The sequence below is a fragment of the Clytia hemisphaerica genome, unplaced genomic scaffold, assembly GCF_902728285.1.
Source record: "Clytia hemisphaerica strain Z4C2 unplaced genomic scaffold, Clytia hemisphaerica genome assembly, whole genome shotgun sequence".
In the NCBI taxonomy this organism is placed as follows: Eukaryota; Metazoa; Cnidaria; class Hydrozoa; order Leptothecata; family Clytiidae; genus Clytia; species Clytia hemisphaerica.
Window position 1 is genome coordinate 1,531,257 of NW_027103699.1, and position 20,550 is coordinate 1,551,806.

Consider the following 20,550-nt stretch of genomic DNA (forward strand, 5'->3'; position numbering starts at 1 on the left):
GCTTTTCGACATACTTTTTACTGAAACGGAGGATGTTAATAGATGTCTTTAAATCCTTGCATAGTTTCTAAACCCCCCCCCCACACATTTAGGGTGATTCTCGGATTTTGGTGGAAGGTGTGGGTGTTGAACGTTTGAATTTCCTAAGAAGAAGAGTCTTGATCCCTTCGAGAAACTATACCTTGTTGAAAGTAACCTTCTTTTGATGAAATTTATACAGTTTGGAAATTTTATACTTTTTTTATACTGTTTTATACAACCACAACATAAATACTTCATACTGTAGAGTATGGAACAAAATAATGATACTTTCCCTACAATGGTACACACAAATACAAAACTACATGGAAGTTAAGGTAGGTAATGATTATCATACAAAGAGATCATGCACACATTAAAGGCGAATTAGTCTAGCTTTGACAGACATTGGAGTCAAATTTATAATGTATAAGTCACACAAAGGTTATACGAGGTCAATTATGTACAATATTTACAACAAAGAATAATAAATCAAAATAAAAAGGAATGAAAAATAAAAATCATTCCAATAACAAAAGTATTGAAATCGTATACAATATGAAATAGGACCATGGAAATGCATTTTATGACCGTTTTTAGTTATTTCATCCTGTTGAAATTCCATATCAATGTCCAGCTTTTATGACACAAAAGCCATCTCAGCTAAATTGGCCTCACTCTTCAAGTCATAATAGTAAACGTCACTATTTTGATAACTTTAACTTTTCAAGCATCGCATCGATCGGAGGTCAAAAAACTACATTAAACAAGGGGACAAATTAATAATACACTACACTTTCCCCTGGTTCTGTAATGTCCGGTACTTGTCCTTCAATGAAACACTCGTCCGACATGGATTGAAATGATAATTGTTCAAAATTTTCGCCCAGCAACCAAAACCATATTTCTTGACACCCTCCAAGAGGTTTTCTTCTTCCTTTTTTGTGAAACAGACTCTGCCTCTGCGTTTAGTATTGATGGAAGTATCTAAGAAATGAAAAAAAGTTGAATTAATGTAAAATTATAAGAAATCCAATGCCTCTTAAAAAATTTGTTTTTTAAAAAGGTGTGACAGATAAGTGTGATATCGTTTGCTTACTCGTTAATTTTGATTTATAAGCTTTTTGATATCGAATAGGCAAGGATGTGGAGCAAGATTGGTCCGAAAAAGAAAAACAATTTTTTGTTTATTCAGCACATAACAATAGAGAGACGCTGTCCTGATATGTGCCTGACATAAAACGGGAACACTTATGTAAAAATAAAACCTTTAAATTCAAATATAAAAGTATTTGAGTAGGTTAAAAAATATTTTAAGATTTATACTAACTGTACACATTCTATGAGCTAAACAGCTTAACTTCAATAAACAAATCAGTTACACTCACTCCGCTCTTGGTATTGATTTTAGCCCACTTTTTAATGAGATTTTCTGGCTGTCACAGTAGCATTATTGCTTTAAGTACTAAAGAAGGAAAAATATAGGCTTATGTATAAGGTAAATGGGCGAAAGAGAAAAAGATTGAAAGAAGTAACGGAAAAAATAGCCAGTACAGTATGCAATGGGTAATTATCAAATTGAAGACTTTATGGATAGAAGACTTACTATTTCTTTTGCACGTTTGTCGGGCAGCTTTGGTACGTTGTGTTTCCGAATCATTCTCAGGTGATTCCCAGGTAATAGATTCCCCTGAGTCTTCATCACCATCATTACTGGTAACATCCATCCGACGACGCCCTGCCCCTGGCGGTGGAATGCTCTTCTTTTTTGACGATTTCTCTTCTGGCGTCACATCAAGCGGACGCTTTCGACTGCTGTTGAAGTAAGGACTTTCTTCAGCTTCGCTTGATTTTGTGGAAGGATTCTTTTGGTCAACTGGTCGATGGCGTAAGGGTGGTATGGCTACAGATGGTTTTCTTTTGGAGCCAATAGATTCTTGACTACTGCAATAGTAGAGATATAAGAGGAATAACAGTTAAACAATAAATGTATAAAATGTTAAAACTTCCAGCTAAATCCTTCAAAAATTTGTGGATTAGGATGTGTGGGAATGATTTTATACCCAATAAAAAGTACTGGAGTAATTTGTGTTACCTGGAAGAGTTTTCATCTTTTTCTTTATCTTTAGCTTTCGCTGTTCTGAAGAGCAGCTTATTGGTGTTGGTTGTTTTGGTAGCTGCTGCAATGGCCTCTTCTTGTTCTTGTGAAAGAGTTGTCACATAAGTGTAAGATGAAGGGATGGGTGATATGGAGATGGTGAGCCGTTTGTCACCGAGTAGATCCGAGTTATTGGATGAGTGAAGCTCGTTTGATTCTTCATTCTGCGTGGATGTTTGCAATTTAGCAAACAGGTCTGGCGATTCTTCATCATCTGCTGGTAAAATATTCTCAGTTTCAAAATCGATATCAGCTTCGAGAGATTTTTGCGTTTTCTGTTTTTTATTATTAGACGTGAATTCGAGTTGAGGTTTATGAGCCTTCTTGGTTGATAATCTGTTAGTCTCGGATGTTGTTTCAGGTTTGTTCTTCTTTTGTGATCGTAAAGATAACTTTAACTTAGAATTGACTGTTTTTTCGATATCGGAAGATCTGGTTTTCCTTGGACTACGTCTAAATAAGAGAGTGATGAAAATACTATAAATAAATGTTAAAGAAAATGATAACTGCGACACTAGGAAAAAAAGATATTTACTTTAAACTCTATCCACACGTATTTGAACTAGCTTTGGCTTGGTGTTGCTCAATTGGAATTGATATGGGTAAGAAATTTTGAGAACATATTTTTAGGCTTTTTAGTAAAATTAGTATTCTATTTTTTGACACCAAACCAGTCAGGGAATGAACATTCAAAGATCAAATTTTGACGCAAGCATTCCACTCACATTTCTCAATTTATAATAGCGTAAAAGATTTTTAATATTTCGACAATTCTCTAGTTTAAAGGTTAGTTACCCTATAGAATATCAATAAACGAGCCGAAGATTCAAACATAACCGACATTTTGCAGCAGTTTGTAGTTTGAGATCTTTAAAGGACCTACATATTGAAGGAAAAGTCTCTTTGTTGAACAAACCTTGGAGATTTTGGTCGTTTGTTGTCTTTGATATCATCCGGTTGATCTTTGGACCATAAGTTCTTTTTACATGGTGTTAATGCAGGATCGGAGATTGATATTTTCGCGCAGCTTGCTATAGATGGAGACATGAGTATTTTTCCTGTCGGTGACATGACAAAAGACGAGCTACTTTTGGTGTGATTTGCTTCTTTGTGTTGTTTGACAAGATCCAATGCTGACTTTGATTTCGATAAAGGTAAATCTTTCGGTCTATGCTCTTCCGTTTGTGTTTCTTGTGTTTTCAATGTCTTCTCATTTTCACTTAACAATGCTGACACCTGTGAAAAGTGATAGATTTTTCAAATCCTTATAAAGTCATGCAAAATATAGTTTGATAACTTTGACCAAATGACACAAGTTGCCTTCCAAATTTCTTTAAACCATTAGTCAATTACCTCAAGTGGATTAAATGAATTGATTGATTTTCGCGACTTTCGCGAATTTCGGTCATTTTTGCGAAATTAAAGTCACAAAATTTTTAAAATCAGTATTTTCCAAAAAGCCCTAGGAAAATGAAAGAAATTAGATGAAAAATTTAAGATTCTAGATTTGTAAAAAGATTCCAGACCAAATTTAAGGTAATTGCTATAGCAATAACAATACTAACCAGGCTATACAGTTTAGGTTTTCCAACTTTTTGTAGTAACTCCTCAATGACAGGATGGATGAATGCTTGTAAGTTCTTGACATCCAACACGTCAGGGTATGTTGAATCAGTTTGTTGAAGTAGGTTTGAAATCTCTTGCACATGAAGCTGATGAGAAAATTAAAAAATAATTATTAAATATAGCGGGAGTGTCAGAAATAAGTTACCCTGCTAGTGATATATTTCTCACGTTGTAAAAGTTTGATAAGTGGTCGTTAAATTTATGTGATTTATCAATGAACGTTTATAAATTGGTTCATCTAACTAGATCTACGACATAGTTATTTTTTAAATTTACTTTTGGAAGCAATTTTCCTTCAAAAACTAATCAATTTATGCTAAATCGGCATCGAGTCACTCGGATATAAGAAAGCAAAGAGACCTTTTACACATGTGGGCCTTCCAAAAACTATGACTTAAACAATCTCGAAATACTTTACAAAGCTTACAATATCATTATTGTGAAGAAATTGACGAGCTTTCTTGATGTTTCCCTGCTCATAATAACATAGCAGAACCTAAAAAATAAAAAGTAAAAACAAATAAAAACTTATTTTTCGATCCATGCAAATTTATGCAAATTTTTTTCAGGTAACACTAGTGACAAGAAATTTCAAAAGCAGAGTAGAAACAAAGCTTTTGTGCTCATGAAATTTATTCACTTAGTAGACCTTCTCCATCTCAAACTTGCAAGAAACTATAATATTCGTTTACAATAGAAAAGTTTGAAATAAGGAGAGAAATTTAGCCTAAAATAACCACAAGTGGAACCAAGAAATGACTTACCTTTGTATTTAGAAATAATTGTAAATTTCTCTTGTCTTTGTTTTGAAAATTCAATTTATCAACCTAAAGTAGAAAATAAAGTCTTAAATAGACAAAGAACTAAAACATAATTGAATGAATGTAATGGCTGAGTAAAGAGCCAAATAATAGCTAAATTAAGAGTATGATCTATTTAAGGCTTCGATGGCTAAAATGTTACGAATAAGCTAAAAACATTTTGAGGCTTTTTGGACTCTATAANGATATATCTTTTGATTGGATAGACTTTTTGTCATAGGCTTGGAAAATATAGAAAAGTCTGAACGAAAAAAATTTATCCCATATTGTACGAGTAAAAGTTTGATAAGTGGTTTATCGTTAACTTGAAAAATATCAACAAACTTTCTCCTCTCCATTTGTTCTCTTATCTCTCTCTTAACTTCCTGTATTTTGGTAAAATCATGGAGGTATAAAGAAAGACAGGAGAAGTATGCTATTGTAACCAAGCTCGCCCTACGATTAAAAAAGTTACGATGTATGCATGCTCATAATCTCATATATCGTGCATTTTTAATGAGCTCTTTTATCCATAGGTGAAATCCTATTGGCTCATTTAAGCGTTAGAAATTAGATGAGACGAGATTCATTGTTTCTGACATCAGTGTAAGAAAATATTTGGACTAAAAAAGGCCTGTAAACTTGGCAATCCTTCATCAAATGATAAGATTTTTCGATCAATGTTTTCCTTAAGGTGAACTCTATTGCTTGATACTTTCCTCCAAAATTCTCCAGCGACTTTATGTCTACAGATTGAGTCTGAAATCGTGTGTGCTTATAAAGAACTTTTCATTTTCTGGCTTGAGAAAATATCTTTTCAAAACAAAATTGAACGGATAGCGAAATGGAACATAAACTTGCTTCGTGGACGAATTTTTATCTAATTTTCGTATATTAAAAGGCGAGAATCTTCAATACTGATTATTAGAATGTTCATAGCAAACTTGAGTTCTACCAGTTTCTACTAAAAAGTCTTATTTCATCGGGCGAGCTTAGAATTTCTTTTGATACATTTTATAAAAGAAATCAAAAGACTTTAACGACCAATTACCGACACATTCAACTCCTGTTTTTCTTTATACCTCTATGGTTTAGAGCAGTGCTATGGATCCAAATTGTGTAATTCCTCACAGACAACTATCAAAGCCATCAAGTTTGGGGGCGGCCAGAAATAAGCTGCGGTTTAAAAAAGGTGGGGGGGGGAGCAAAATTGAAAATTGTTAAGCTGTACATAATTTTCCTTCTTCATCTGCATTTAAAAGGTATCCATTTTCTGAACAATTTTCAATTTTGCACACTTTTAAAGGGCGATGCATACTCAATCTTCTTTGCTCCATGGCTTATTTCTGGTGGCTCCCAAACTTAATGGCTTTAAAATTGCTAAAGCAATATTCTTGCAAAATCCTCGGAGGATGGAGACAGTGTTACCAAATAATTTACACCTGGAACGTCATTGAAGGCCGAATTTTCACTTTGACGAAAGAAAAGGAGGTATTTTCTGCCATAAAAGTCAGATATTGGAGAGAAATTGCATTGACTCCAGTAGCCTCAAGGAAATGTCAAAGCATCGGACTTAAGAGTTGGATGAGCTGTTTAAGCAGAAGCCACAACAAATAGGTACAATAGGTAGGTAAGTGACAGGTAAAGTTTTATTGACAACATATTGCCTGGTTTGAGAATATAAGAGAGAGCCCCATGGAAACTCTGGAAACGAACACAGTCAAAAATTGTGTGACATTTTTGGAAAGTCAAAAAATTGCTCTTTTTGGTAAATTTAGAATAAAATCATAAATAATGATTTTTAGGCTTTGAAATTTTACACCCAGGGTCGATGTCTTAGCATGGTACTGTCATAAATTTTTCGGAAGATTTTATGGGGTATTTTTGAGGTTACCATAATTTTTATAGGGTAACCTTTGAAACACCACATCTTTTAGTAAAAACTATTTTAACCTCTAAAAACTTGAGAGCATACTCTATACTGACATGGCAACACTTGGTCAAAAAAAGTGCGAGAAATATTGAAGATTTGGTGTGATTTTTTAGGTTACTTTTCGGTGGATTGTAGTAACCTCAAAAACCCATCAAAATTTGAATGTTAAAGATTCTGATTTCTTCTACTTCTAATAATCCATCTTGAGATGTGATTTAGTTTATGATTTGATGTTATAGTCATGCAAAACAAATGATATTGATCTTTGATTAATAGCCTTATTAGCTTTAGCTTAACACAGGATTACAGTGAAAATAGTGCTTTTCTACAAGAGTAACCTTAAATATACAACCTTTTTGTTTATCAGTCATAATTTTCATGATGAATTTAGCTTCTATTACCTTTATCAAACCAATTGCCAACAAAATATCCACTTTTTTGAAGCCAATTAGATGATAAAGGGGTTTATGAAAATTGTGAATTGGTAACCTCAATTTAGCCCCAAAATACAGCTTATAAGAAATCCAAATTAGTTTTTGCTTAGAATGAGGCCTACTTGAGGCATATTTAAATTTTGAGCAATTTTGCTTCAGTAGGTATTGATTTATAAGCTTTAGATTTAGAATGAGGTAACCTCATTTGGGTAACCTCACTTTAACCACATCATATTTCTAAGTATTACTCAGGATTGAAGTAACCTCTTAAATTCGTGTTTCTTCTAAAACAACGAGAAATTTCTATACTTGAGTTCTTCAAAGTTTTGATATGGTAACCTCAAAATTCCACCAGATATGGTATCAGATATGACAGAAGGTAGAAATGTCACAAAACCCCCCTTTATTTTTGACTGTGATCAAACCCTCAATGATCCCCTTTGAAAATCTGAAAAGTGAACAAAATCCCCTTGGCCTTGGGGGAAGAGGTTGTCATATACCGTGAAATTGGGTAACTTGCATCAGTGGGGCCGACCCTAAAAAATTTTTCTTTTCCGGTCCACCGGCCGAGTGAAATTTTTTTTCGCTGTCACCCGGTCGCATTTTTTTTTCATAAGAACCAAATAGATAACAGATCAATCTTTCTTCTTAAAAACCTTTAGTCATGACTCATTCAAACTGTTACATCGTTCCTATATAACACCCTTCAAAAAGTTTGTTTATTTAGCATGCTTTCTGGACGTTAAAGATCAAATTAATAGTGTTATGCATATTAAAATCAATTTATTAGAATGAGAATGCCGAGAAATGGCATTTTTAAGGCGAAAAATCGACGTTTTGGGCGTTTTCCGATGATGTCAGATGAAATGATTTTTTCTGAAAATGCTCCTAGGAAAATGCTGATGTCATCGGAAAACGCCCAAAACGTCGATTTTTCGCCTTAAAATGTCATTTCTCGGCACCAGGTGGTCGAAACTTAAAAAATAACCCCATTTTCTTTATCTACTTTTCACGCAGAATCAGTTGGTAGCATCAGGTATTTGATTTTCAGACTTCGAAAAAACCGTTAGTAAAGGGGGACCCTTGATAAGTTCTATCGATTAACTAAAAATCGATTCACTCGAAAACTGCAGGAGATTCGAAGGGCAAATTTTTTTTGTCAATTCTACACCCTATTAGGAGCATCATATCAAAAATTTGCCCTGATCTAAGGGGTGCCCTACGAAGTGACACAATTCACTACCTTGGCCGCTGGTCTAATGGCTATGCAAGTTTCCCTCCACTGATGCAAGTTACCCGACTTCACAGTACTTCTGTATGGTTGTCTGTTTGATAAAAAAATTCCGTACAAAAACCTCTGCGATGAAGCAAGATTTATAAATAGCCAGGCGATGTTAACCGAACCCTTAGAACCGATTTTTGTAATTGAACCATTGAATTTCATTAAACGAAATCGACTGTCAACTGCTCTAACTAGGGTCTATCTGACAAAAAATGGAATGGCAATTCGGCCACCATTTCACAGAACGTCCAAAGTCATTTGACATCACTTGCACGGCAAGTTACAAACTTGTTATATATTAATCCAATCTGGCAATAGGCGGTTAGGCGGAGGCGTTCTCTAACTCTCCAATCGGTGTCAGGTCATTTTGAATGAAAACAAAAAAGTTAAAAAGGGCGCGCTATCAGTGAATGTTATTGTGACATGTTATGACAGAAAGTATGATTGATAAACTTGGTGGAGTTATCAAAACAAATTTGTTGTCAAAGAGATTTAACAGAAGTGAAAATACAGGCCAGATATCAACAGCCCCATGTTTTGACAAATCATCCCAAGTTAGAGCAGTTGACGGTAGGTGTTCGATTACCGAACCTGACTGAACAGTGATTGAACTTTACCGGAAAATCTTCAGTTCAATTACTTATCGCAGTTCGATTAAAGTTTGATTACTTATCGCAGTTTGATCAGTGTTTTTGTAGCTCAAATGGTTCCAGTTATTGCTAGCGCAACAGCTTAGCCTAAAAGATCCCCAACAATCATTGGATTTAATTGGCAGAAAAGAGTTGTTCATGCGCTCCGAGGATGATGTGTGAACAAAGACCGTAAAATGGAACACATTGATTGATCAATCGAAGTAATTACACTTCACCAGAAATTCTTGGTTCAATAACTATTTGATTTGGTTCGGTTAAGTTTGATTGAGTTTGGATTGGTATGGTAATCAAACAGTTCGATTGACATCACCTGGAAATAGATCTTTTTTCAAAGAGGACGTCCTGTTGAATAATTATGTAGTCCAGCCATAAAAACAATGATAGAGCTATGCATAATTACTTTATCATGCATATTGTAATAATTATGCATGGTTTCATCATTGTTTTTCTGCTGGACTACATTAATTATTCAATAGGGTGGCCTCTTTGAAAAAAGGTCTATAGCTAGCAACACTAGCAACATATACTACCGTGAGATGGGGTAACTTGCATCAGTGTGAGGCTAACATGCATGCATAGCCCTTAAATGACTGACCAATCCACGTGCGTTTGCGTAGGGTAAAATGGCGAAATGCGAAAATCAATTTTGGCAAAATCTTTTTGAAAAATGACCCTACAAGATTTGACTATATCTTTTTATTCCATGAAGCAATTACTTTCAAATAAAAAATATATTGACAATGAATGGGTAAGCTTTTTAGAAATCCAAACATAAATTGCATAGCTTTTACCAAAAAATAGCACTTTAGGATCAGAAACAGTCAAAAACCAGCTTTTTCCAATTTTCCTCGATTTACAGGAATTAATTCCTTGTTTGTTTTGATCTGAAATTTTCAGTAGGGGTGGCCAACATGTTTCCCTTGCTCATATCAGGGGGGCCCGGAACAGGGGTAAGAGAATTAAATTTTATAAGTAAAATCTTAATTATCACCCAAAAAAGTGCCTTTTTTTGTCCATTTCTTTTAAATAGATAGTCCCAGCCTTATCCCTCCTTCAGTAAAGCTTCCTATACCTTTTGTCCTTCAGAAAAACCAAACATATTGGCCTTAATTGTTTGCTTTCAGCTCCTGTAGCCAGTAGTGTGACCCCCTGTATTTCTATTTTATTCTGCACGGGTTTTTCAATAGAGATGTCACATGACTCGAATCCCGCAGTCTTATTGGACTAGAGAAAGCGAAAGTGAAATTGCGCGATCTGATTGGATGAAAAAAAGACCGTGGGAACTGGAACCGAAAAATAATTCTCATTCTAAAACAAGATGGCGACGAGAAAAGCACGTCTTTTGCTTTAGACAAAAGGTTGTAAATTCTGGTTGATTTTAAGGTTTTATCTTATCTTATCTCATTTACTTTAATTAGTAGAGGCTTCTTCAATATTTGGGGAAGGTAAGTCTATAAAAGTTATTTGTTTTTCGGTGGAAAAAAGTGTTTAAAAAAGCATTTTTTGTGCTCAAGGTTTATTTTTCTTCGCAAATTTTTGTCTTTAATCTTAAATAGATGAACGAGTATTTCACTGATGGTTATGGTTTTTTCACAGAGCATAGTAAAACTATTCAGGAACTCAGACCTTTTTACAGAATTTCAAAAAATCTATTAGTTCTGGACAGTCACGGAAATCCTTGCATTTGTCCGGGGTGTGAATTTGCAACAGTTTCGACGATTTTTCCGACCCTGTGCAAATGAGCTAGAACGTGTAAGGCAAAATGCGCGAAAATTAACAAAACTCAACTTTAAAATGAAAATTGCATATAAAACGAAGACGAATGGCATTTTCATTTTCTCTTTAGAAGATTCTTTAGACTTTTTAGAATTTTTTTGTCTATGGGTTAAAATTTTGATCTGTGCATTTTTTTATAATCAATTGTAACATTTTTCCACTCTGTGTAAATACAACAGGTCGCAGTGATCGAGTGTATTTGCACGGGGATTTTTTGTCACTTTAGTTTTCTACCTGTTGCATTTGCCGCATGTCGAACCCTGTGCAAATGCAAGAATTTCCGTGACTGCTGGAGATATATCCAGACGATCTCAATCGAACGGAATCGACGAACTCAATTGAATCTCAATCAAACGTCAAAATTCTGGGTAATATTTGATTGGTTCGATTGTTGTTCGACTGGTTCGATCGTCGATTCCGTTCGATTGAGATCATCTGGCTTTATTCTTGCAGCTTCCCAACATCCAAGCTCTCAAACATCACAAGCCGAATGAAATTACTTTCGATTTCCCGTAGAAATTATGCGATGAACAATCCAGGGGTCAATGAATCGACGATCGAACGCAATCGAACGCAATCGAACATCAATCGAACGCAATCGAACATCAATCGAACGCAATCGAACATCAATCGAACGCAATCGAACATCAATCGAACGCAATCCAATATCAATCGAATCTGAAAATTGCGGTAATATTCGATTGCGTTCGATTTGGTTCGACTGGTTCGATTGTCGATTCCGTTTGATTGAGATCGTCTGGATATTGTATTGAGAAGTTTAGACATCGCATCGGTAGCATTTCGCGTTCCCAAACCAAACGCACTTGAATCAAACCAGACCCGATCAATCGAACTTGTCGAACCAATCGAACAATCGAACTAATCGAACTCCATCGAACGATTAAAGTTAGATTAAAAAAATTAATCGAACTCTAAGATTTTTTAAAAGATTGTGAGTGTTCGATTAAGTTCGATCAATGGGTTTCGGTTCGATCAGTTCGATGATAAACCAATTTTGTTCGACAAGTTTGTGCTGCGCCGCCACCGTATATTAGCTTCTTTTCAAAGCCAAATTCGGAATGTAAATCGGGAAATTACTTCCGATAACGGATTACACACTTTTCCTGTATCCTTTCCTTTTAGCGCCAGAGGCGGTTTGTTGGGGCGTAGTATTCCGCCACTCGGCCGCGCACGAAATCGCAACAGAGGGGCTACGGACTTTATTCCGGATAGACAAATATCCGGGTACAATAAACATCAAGCTGTTAAGTCCGGGAACTTTCAAAATGGCAATCGCGTGCCAGGACAAAGTTTTTTGCAAGCGAGGGAAGATATGAGGATTTAATATCATCGAACTAATCGAACTGCTATTGCTTCAAAAATTGTGAGTGTTCGATTAGGTTCGATTAATTTTTTTAATCGAACTTTAATCGTTCGATGGAGTTCGATTAGTTCGATTGTTCGATTGTTCGATTGATCGGCTCTGGATCAAAGCAGCAAAATTTCAAAACAAATGAACTACGCAGACGCCCAATCTGGAAAGTAAGGCATGTACGCCGGATATCTCCGGCGCAGACTTTGTATTTCATAGGTGGGCTTACACAAAGCCAAAGGCTACGCCAAGAAATCTCTGGCGTAATTATTCTCTTCTTTCCAAACTGACTGGGCAGACGCAGCTCCGCTCGCAGCTCTACTCTACCATTTTTGTTTTGATTTAACTTTGTATTTTTCATTCATTTGAGGGCTATGCATATTAGCCTCCTTTGACAGATAAAAAAATTCACTCCATTAAGAATTAGTGAATAAGATATCTGTATCCAACTAAAAGAAAGCATAACAGCATGACAGATAAAAAAATTCACTCCATTAAGAATTAGTGAATAAGAATTAGTGAATAAGGGAAACTAATACAAATACAAACAAAAATATTAACAAAACTGAACTTGTGTTGTGGGCTGGATGATCCATTCAAATCAATCACATAATCCGAAGTCGTGGATGTACAACTACAGAATCAACTTTGACGCTTCAATACCCGGCTGCACTCATCCCAGTGCAGCCTTCAGCTAAGTGGCTTTACTTTTCTGTACAATCCCAACAATACACCACATCATATTGACTTGTTATAATCATGAATCTCTCTCAAATTGCTCCATAACATATAAGGGAAGTACTTTTCTTAATAAACTTTTGCTTTATACTCTCCTGCACTCAGAACCATGGATTTGAGCGATCCTCCTCAGGAGGAGGATCAACCCCCGCCAGAAAACACAAAAGAATTAGAAATTGAAAACTTAATTGCTGAACTATGTTTAAATACCTCATCTGATCCAGTTAAATTCTGTTTGCGAAAATATAAGTATGGCAAAAGTGTACAAGACATTGAGAACGATATTTTTAAAGAACGTCATGATACCCTGAAAGCAACTGCAAATTTTCTGAAAGTGCCAAATTTCAACGATAAAAACAAGAGACCTTTATCTCATCTTATTGTGTGCAAAATTCAAAATCTACTACCAGATGACTGCTCGATCTGCGATAAAAGATACAGAATCAGTTTAGAAGAGGATCCAATACTTGAATGTTCAGTATGTGGACAAGGTGTACACAAACAATGTTGGCTAAGCCTTGCAGCAATCTCTCCATATTACAATACTGATATTTCCGACACAATAGATGCTGACACTTTTAAGAGTCTTTATAACCCATTAAGCCTTCCTGGATTGTTTTATGTTTGTCATGCTTGCCAACCAAAAACAATTCCCAACGATAATGAAGGGGATAACAAGAGGAAACGAAAGCATGTCAAAACAACACCGACAATACAAGAAGATGATACAAGACAAAAAGACACAACACCAAATCAAAATAATAACGATCTGACACTAACACATCAAGTAGAGAAAGAAGATGATCATTTGGCAATTAATAATCTTTCTGATCAAACTGATGACAAAGGAAAGAGAAAAACGATCTGTCGCTTTTTTAAAACTGGAAACTGTAAGCATGGCTTAAAAGGAAAAGACTGCAAATTCTTACATCCGAGGATGTGCAGAAAATTTACCTTACATGGTACAAACAACAAAAGAGGATGCACCATGGGAAAGAAATGTAAAGACTTTCACCCAAAAATGTGTTTTGATTCAATCAAAAAAGGTGAATGCTTCTCTGAAAACTGCCGATTTGCCCATGTTAAAGGAACCAAAAGACTACCACAAGGCATAAAGAATAATATGACACATGGCCATGAACTTCTAATGAATAATGACGAAATGCCAAAAAAACTTGCTGAACCTGCCTCTTTTTTAGAGGTAGTTCGTCTGTTGAGGGAAGAAATTCTGGAGACCTTGAATCAGAAGATGGACTCAATGCAGAATCAAATACAACACATTCAACAGACGTACCAATCACCTCTACCAACCTCATTTCCAACACAATATCCAATTCAACCCATATCAATACCAAGACATCTACAAAATCTACCACATCAAAACCAATTCAATCCAATCCAGTGTCAATAAACAATTTTGCATTCTTTAATGTTCAAGGACTTTGCCCCCAAACTGTTCAGAGCAAAGTCCCTTTTATAAAAAATAATATATGCAATAAAAATTTACTGTTTCTTGGACTGTCTGAAACATGGCTTCATAAGGGCCATATGGAAGCAGAACTTAAGATTGAAAATTTTACCCTATTCCGATGTGATTCTTCAAGAAAGAAAAGAAACAGAGGGAGATACACAGGTGGAGTGTGCTTTTACGTAAGAGAAGACATTGGTGCAACATTTGAAGAACTCTATTCTTACTCCTCTAAAACTGTACAACTCCTTTGTATTTACTCGAAAGCTGAAAACATGGCTTTGTTGGTAGCTTACCGCCAACCAGACGATAAAAGCAATGGAAATCCATCGACATCCAATGATTTTATCACCCCACTCAATGGAGTAAAAACAGCAATATCAGAGCTAGGAGCCACCCCAAACATCATTTTTGGTGGTGATTTCAACCTACCTAAAGCTACCTGGCCAGATGGCTCACCTAAACCTGGTTGTCCTTTGGATGAAAGAATCATCCTAAACTCATTGAATCAATTCTGCAATGATTATTTCATCTCTCAATACGTGAAAACTCCCACACATAAAGATGGAAACATACTTGATCTTGTTTTCACAAACAATGAAAACATTATCCATAACTGCTCAACAGTTCCTGTCCTTCAAAGTACCTCACACCACAAAATTGTCCTGGTATCAACCTGTCTTAATGTTAACACTGTATCAGATGAAGATGAGCAGCCAGAACCTCGTACAGGTTTTAGCACCCTGAACTTCTTTGCTGATGAAATAGACTGGGAAAATATAAAAGAGACCATGCGTCATATCAGGTGGAAGGAAACACTTAGTGACGACCCAAACGAATTATTGGAAACCATAAATGCCCTGTGTTTCAAAATCTGTAAAGATAATGTACCAACCAGAACACCAATAGAAGGCAAAAGGAGATCAAAAGTTGAAAGGTATCGTAGATCCTTAACCAAAAGACGGAGAAAAATCACAAAAAAACTTATACTCACAAATTCTCAAACCCGAAAGAAAAAAATCAAAGAGGAGCTGCTGCAAATCGAAAAAAAATTGCAAAAATCCTTCCAAGATTCAAAAAAGTTTGCGGAAAATAAAGCTATTGAATCAATCAAAAAGAATTCTAAATATTTCTTTGCATACGCCAAGAAGAAATCAAAAGTGAGAACTAAAATTGGACCACTAATAGACAAAAACGGGAACCTTACAATGAAGAATAAAGAAATGGCTGACATCCTTTCAAATCAATATGCTAAAGTCTTCAGTGAACCCATGTCACCTGACGATCAAGCTTTCAACACACAAACCACTGAAATATCAGAAATGGTAGTCACTGAAAATGACATAATGAAAGCCATTGACGAATTATCACCATCCTCAGCTGCTGGTCCAGATGGTTTCCCAGCAATAGTCCTGAAACAATGTAAAGAAGAATTAGCCATCCCATTGTGCCATCTATGGAAAAACAGTCTGGAAAAAGGAATTGTTCCAAACAAATTGAAAATATCAACTATAACCCCAATCTACAAAGGAGGAAACAAATCACTGGCTGCAAACTACCGACCAGTCGCCTTAACATCACACGTTATAAAGATCTTTGAGAAAGTCATCAGAAAACACATTGTCAAACACATGGACGAAAATAACTTTTTCAACCCAAATCAGCATGGCTTTAGAAGTGGAAGATCTTGTCTGAGTCAGCTCCTTGAACAACATGATCTTATATTAAACTTACTTGACAAAGAGACCAATGTAGATGTTGTTTACTTAGACTTTTCTAAAGCTTTTGATAAAGTGGATCATTCAATTGTTCTGTCGAAATTCAAAAGGCTAGGAATAACTGGTAAAATCTATAATTGGATAGAGTCCTTTTTGAGAGACAGGCAACAAACTGTAGTGGTTAATGGTGTGAAATCAAACATCCAAGAAGTTATCTCAGGTGTACCACAAGGAAGTGTACTTGGACCCCTGATTTTCCTGATACTCATTGGAGACATAGATGAGAATGTTATCCAATCTATCGTCAAGTCCTTTGCAGATGACACTCGCACAACCAAGTCAATAAAGAATGCTGAAGATGTAAAAATATTGCAACAAGACCTTCAGATTTTATATCAATGGACAATCGCAAACAATATGAAATTGAATGATGCAAAATTTGAATTGCTACGTTATGGCTCAAATACAGAAATCAAAAATGAATCTCACTATACCTCACCATCAGGAGATAAAATTGAAGAAAAGGAATATGTTAAAGACCTGGGAGTTCTTATGTCCAATGATTGTCTATTTAAACATCAAATTGAATCAATAATTGAAAAAGCCAAAAACATCATTTCTTGGATATTACGTACCTTCACTTCCCGCTCTACACATACCATGATCACTCTCTATAAATCACTTGTGATCCCTATACTGGAATATTGCTCAGCGTTATGGAGCCCCAGTACTATTAGTCTTATTCAAAGACTTGAAGAGATCCAGAAATCATTCTTGAAACAAATAAAAGGAACACACCAAAATTATTGGGAAAGTCTAAAGAAGCTTAGAATATACTCACTTCAAAGAAGGAGAGAACGCTACAGGATCATATACACCTGGAAAATATTGGAAAATCTTGTGCCAAATATCAATGATTGCTTCAAATCTAAAGACCATCCAAGATTAGGACGAATGTGTTTTAGCAAATACGCCGGTCCAAACAATTCAAAATTACGCGACAGTACCCTGACTATACAAGGAGCAAAACTTTTCAATGCAATGCCAAAGAGCATTAGAAACTTGAAAAATTTAACTGTTGACAAATTCAAAAATGCACTTGACAAACACTTGCAAAAAATTCCCGATGAACCCCAAATCCGTGGTTATACAGGGTGCAGGAGAGTTGACTCAAACTCAATTTTAGACATGAAATCTCTCTGCTGATCCATTTCTTCCTTCAGGAATTATGGATTGAATGAAGATTGTGGTGTGGATCAAAAGATTCTTGCCAGAGCGGTACGCTCAAACACATCCAAAAGTATCCAAAAGTAAGTACTGATGCAAGTTACCTGACTTCACGGTAAAACATATAAAAACAGTGAAGAGAAAAATATCTTACGCTTCCAGATACTACCATAATGTAACAAGCATTCAAAGCAATTTTCAACATCTAAAAAACTTCTACAAAATCTATATGCAACTGTTTCAAAAAGCCATAGGTGACAAAGTTCTTCAAACTTGGAATTTGTTGAGTCTTTCCTAACAGCAGCACGTGCAGCCATGTTTTCTTTGGTTGGCAGACGATATCATCCACCAGGATGCAAGTGAAATTTTTCAATCTGCGGACCTAGACGGGGGTTTGGTTATTATCAGTTAGGGTTAGGGTTGGAGCTCGAGAGTCACAATATAAGGCCGAAGGCCTTCTTAGGGGCATCTGTACCCTGTGACCTAACTAAGGATCCCGTAGGGATCCTTGTAGGGGCACCGGTAGGGCTGGGAGCTTTCTTAATAAAGGTCTGTAAATTACACGCTATAAGTATTTGCGAATGACAGCATTCTGCCATGTCTCGTTGGCGCAAGCGGTTAGGCGTTGGGTTTGTAAACCAAGGTTGCTTGCATTTGGTGGTTCGAGCCGGGGTCGGAGACCAATTTCACCGGTACAGGCAAATTCAGAAAAATACTTAGAAAATAGTTAGAAACACTAATGAAAGTCAGAAAATCAGGATAGAAGATAGGAAAGTAGAAAATAGGGGGAAAATAAAAAGGATGCATCCTGGTGGATGATATCGTTTGCCAACCAAAAAGTTTTCTTTCTTTTGCTGGTTATCAATTTTTTTCGCGCCTTTCTTTTTTCGGTTTTCGGGCGAGCTAAAAGAGAAAAACGCCCTCCTAGCTTAACCGCCTAGCACTAGACTCAGCGCGCCCTAGTCTAGCAAGCTAGACGACTAATTTATACATAGCAGAAATGAAATGAATGGAACAATTTTAGTCGTCTAGAAACCTTTGTGCACTAACTCCAAACAAAAGAAAAGTGTCAATATTGCAATTATAATTTTTTCCTGCTCAAAAAAATTCTTGAGAAAAAAGAATATGTGTGGATTTGGGTATTGAAAGTTTTTCATTTGAGTTGATTTCGTTTTGAGAGTTTGTTGTTGCTTGATAAATTGTTTTCTCGCTACGCAAGTTTCTGCGTAGCTAGCCCCTGTATCTATAAGGCTGGAACACCGGATTCTTCCAGTCGTTTATACAAACTAAATCCCGTATTATTATTATTAGTTTTGGTATTATTAGTATTACACGCATTATAAACGACTCCAGTCTAAGCGCGCCCCCATCATATCAAAATCATATCAGGGAATAGACTGGCACGCCAGTCGGGCTGGAACGGTATCACGCGGGAAAAGTGAGCGTAGGAGTTAGGTAAGCGTAGGAAGAAATTTTGTCGGCGGCGAGGGGGTAGGTAGAAAACCTGGCCCACCTCTCTGGCCCGGGCCATATGGCTTACCCTTGGCCTACCCTTTGGCCCACCTTACAACTCTAAAAAAGATTTGATTCTTATCATTCTGAAAATCTGCAAACCAATTCTGAGGTTGGACTTCGGTTTTTCTGGCATTTAGAAAAACAAGGAGACTGAAATAAACAAAAAAAAATAAAAAGTTTTGAGTCTGCATTTTATACACCTGACATAGACTAAGGGGACCCCCGGGAGAGGGTCTGGTTAAGTCCTGTACGGGTGCCAAAAACCCCCATAGCGCTGTTTCTTCAACTTTTCAGGACTTCGGACCCCTTTTTTCGGAATCTTCACCCAAAAAAACATAAAGTATCAAAACCTGGCGAAAAACTTTAACGTTGACCCGAACCCGACTCGAACTCGGGGTCCCTAGTGCAAGAGCACAATGCGCTACCATTAGGCTGACTTCTATTGAAATAGATTAGAAATTTTAAGGGTCTTATCCCTTGGTCAGATAGACAAGACCTACGTTAAAAATATTTCACCCTCAATTTTGGCACTTCTTAAGAATAATTGACCCTCTCATCCAAAGTACACTATTCTTATAAAAAAAGCGTTTAATTCTTAGAGCATTTAGAAGATTTGACTAATTGTTTGTCGTAAAACGGCTGATTCAATAACGCCAACGCGCTTTATGATGAAATTATAGCGCATCCCGACGCACACATATCATTATAACCTGGTTGTCGGAGAATAGAATCGGGGAAAAAAATGTTTGAAGGTGGGCCAAAGGGTGGGCCAAGGGTAGGCCATATGGCCCGGGCCAGAGAGGTGGGCCAGGTTTTCTACCTACCCGCGGCGAGGGCTGAAAGCCCGACTGGAGCGAAACCCCAGGAAGGAAAAAACGGCTAAGCTGAAGCCCCAATCTTACAACGCCAGATTTCGGCGTTGTAGAAATGAATGAACTTTGAGAAATTCGTGAAATGAGAAATGAAAAATTCCGTCAAAGTCGCAGATCGTGTTGTTTTGATTTTTGAGGAGGGAGTGATTGGAAAAAATAATGGCTGACTTCTAGTGGAAATTTTTATTTGAAAAGATTTTGTTTTGTTTCTTGTTTCTTATTGATGAGTCTCTTCTTTGTGTATATGTGGCTTTTCTTCATGGTTCTCTGCATGCAAAATTCTTTGGCTAATTTTTGATTGTTTTTTGTTTTGATTTGAGAGAGAGGCAAGAGAAGATGGAAAATCTTGTAACATCAGTTATCAGAACTTGTTGACTTGTTATCTTTTCCTATTCATAACTCATTCAATTTTAGGAATGGAGTATTCAGATTGCAAACACTATGGACTGTGAGTTTCTTTTTCATTTCAGGTTTCTTTTTCCTAGGTTTGTAGGTGGTAATCAAAGGGATAACCCAGGTACAGTAGCAGTAGCCAAAATGATCGACAACCCAGTTGATTGACAATCCACTTGTTCGACAATCTATATAGTTGTTCAACAGACCAGTTGTTTGAGAGAAGAGTGTCGAACAAGTGGTCGTCGAACAACCATGCAGTCGAGCAAATGGGTGTCGAACTAATAACTGTCAAACAACCGGTCTAACAAATGTACCGTCGGACAAGTATACTGTCGAATAAGTGGGATTTCCCCAAAATTATAGTTGTACGTAGATGAAAATTTGTCAGAATTTATATTACGGTGAAAATTCAGAATTCTCAGTTTGACAACAAAAATTTCTCAAATAGGTAACTTTAATTTAAATAATTATATTAAATTGTAAAATTAGTGTGGCAAGAAACTCCCAAAAAAATTTAGCCATAAATCTTAAAGTGTAAGGTTAATTTTTCAGCATTTTTGGTGT

At 36.2% G+C, this 20,550-nt stretch overlaps 1 protein-coding gene across 1 annotated transcript; it reads right to left on the reverse strand.

Moving 5' to 3' along the window:
* Positions 1-166: 166 nt before the first annotated feature.
* On the reverse strand, positions 167-17,529 carry LOC136804027 (uncharacterized). Its single transcript, XM_067060769.1, has 8 exons — positions 17,358-17,529; positions 4,567-4,753; positions 4,230-4,298; positions 3,742-3,888; positions 3,093-3,412; positions 2,114-2,629; positions 1,625-1,962; positions 167-1,005 (listed from the first exon to the last, which is right to left on the reverse strand). The coding sequence occupies exons 5-8, from the start codon at positions 3,245-3,247 to the stop codon at positions 809-811; spliced, it is 1,206 nt and encodes a 401-aa protein (XP_066916870.1). The 5' UTR covers positions 3,248-3,412; positions 3,742-3,888; positions 4,230-4,298; positions 4,567-4,753; positions 17,358-17,529; the 3' UTR covers positions 167-808.
* Positions 17,530-20,550: the final 3,021 nt, after the last annotated feature.

Excerpts from the sequence above, each read along its gene's own strand:
- LOC136804027 (XM_067060769.1), bottom strand. The coding sequence starts at position 3,247 with ATGTCACCGACAGGAAAAATACTCATGTCTCCATCTATAGCAAGCTGC. Across the intron at positions 2,630-3,092 it reads AAACGACCAAAATCTCCAAG|ACGTAGTCCAAGGAAAACCA; the intron begins GTTTGTTCAACA and ends TCTCTTATTTAG. Across the intron at positions 1,963-2,113 it reads AAAGATGAAAACTCTTCCAG|TAGTCAAGAATCTATTGGCT; the intron begins GTAACACAAATT and ends CTACTATTGCAG.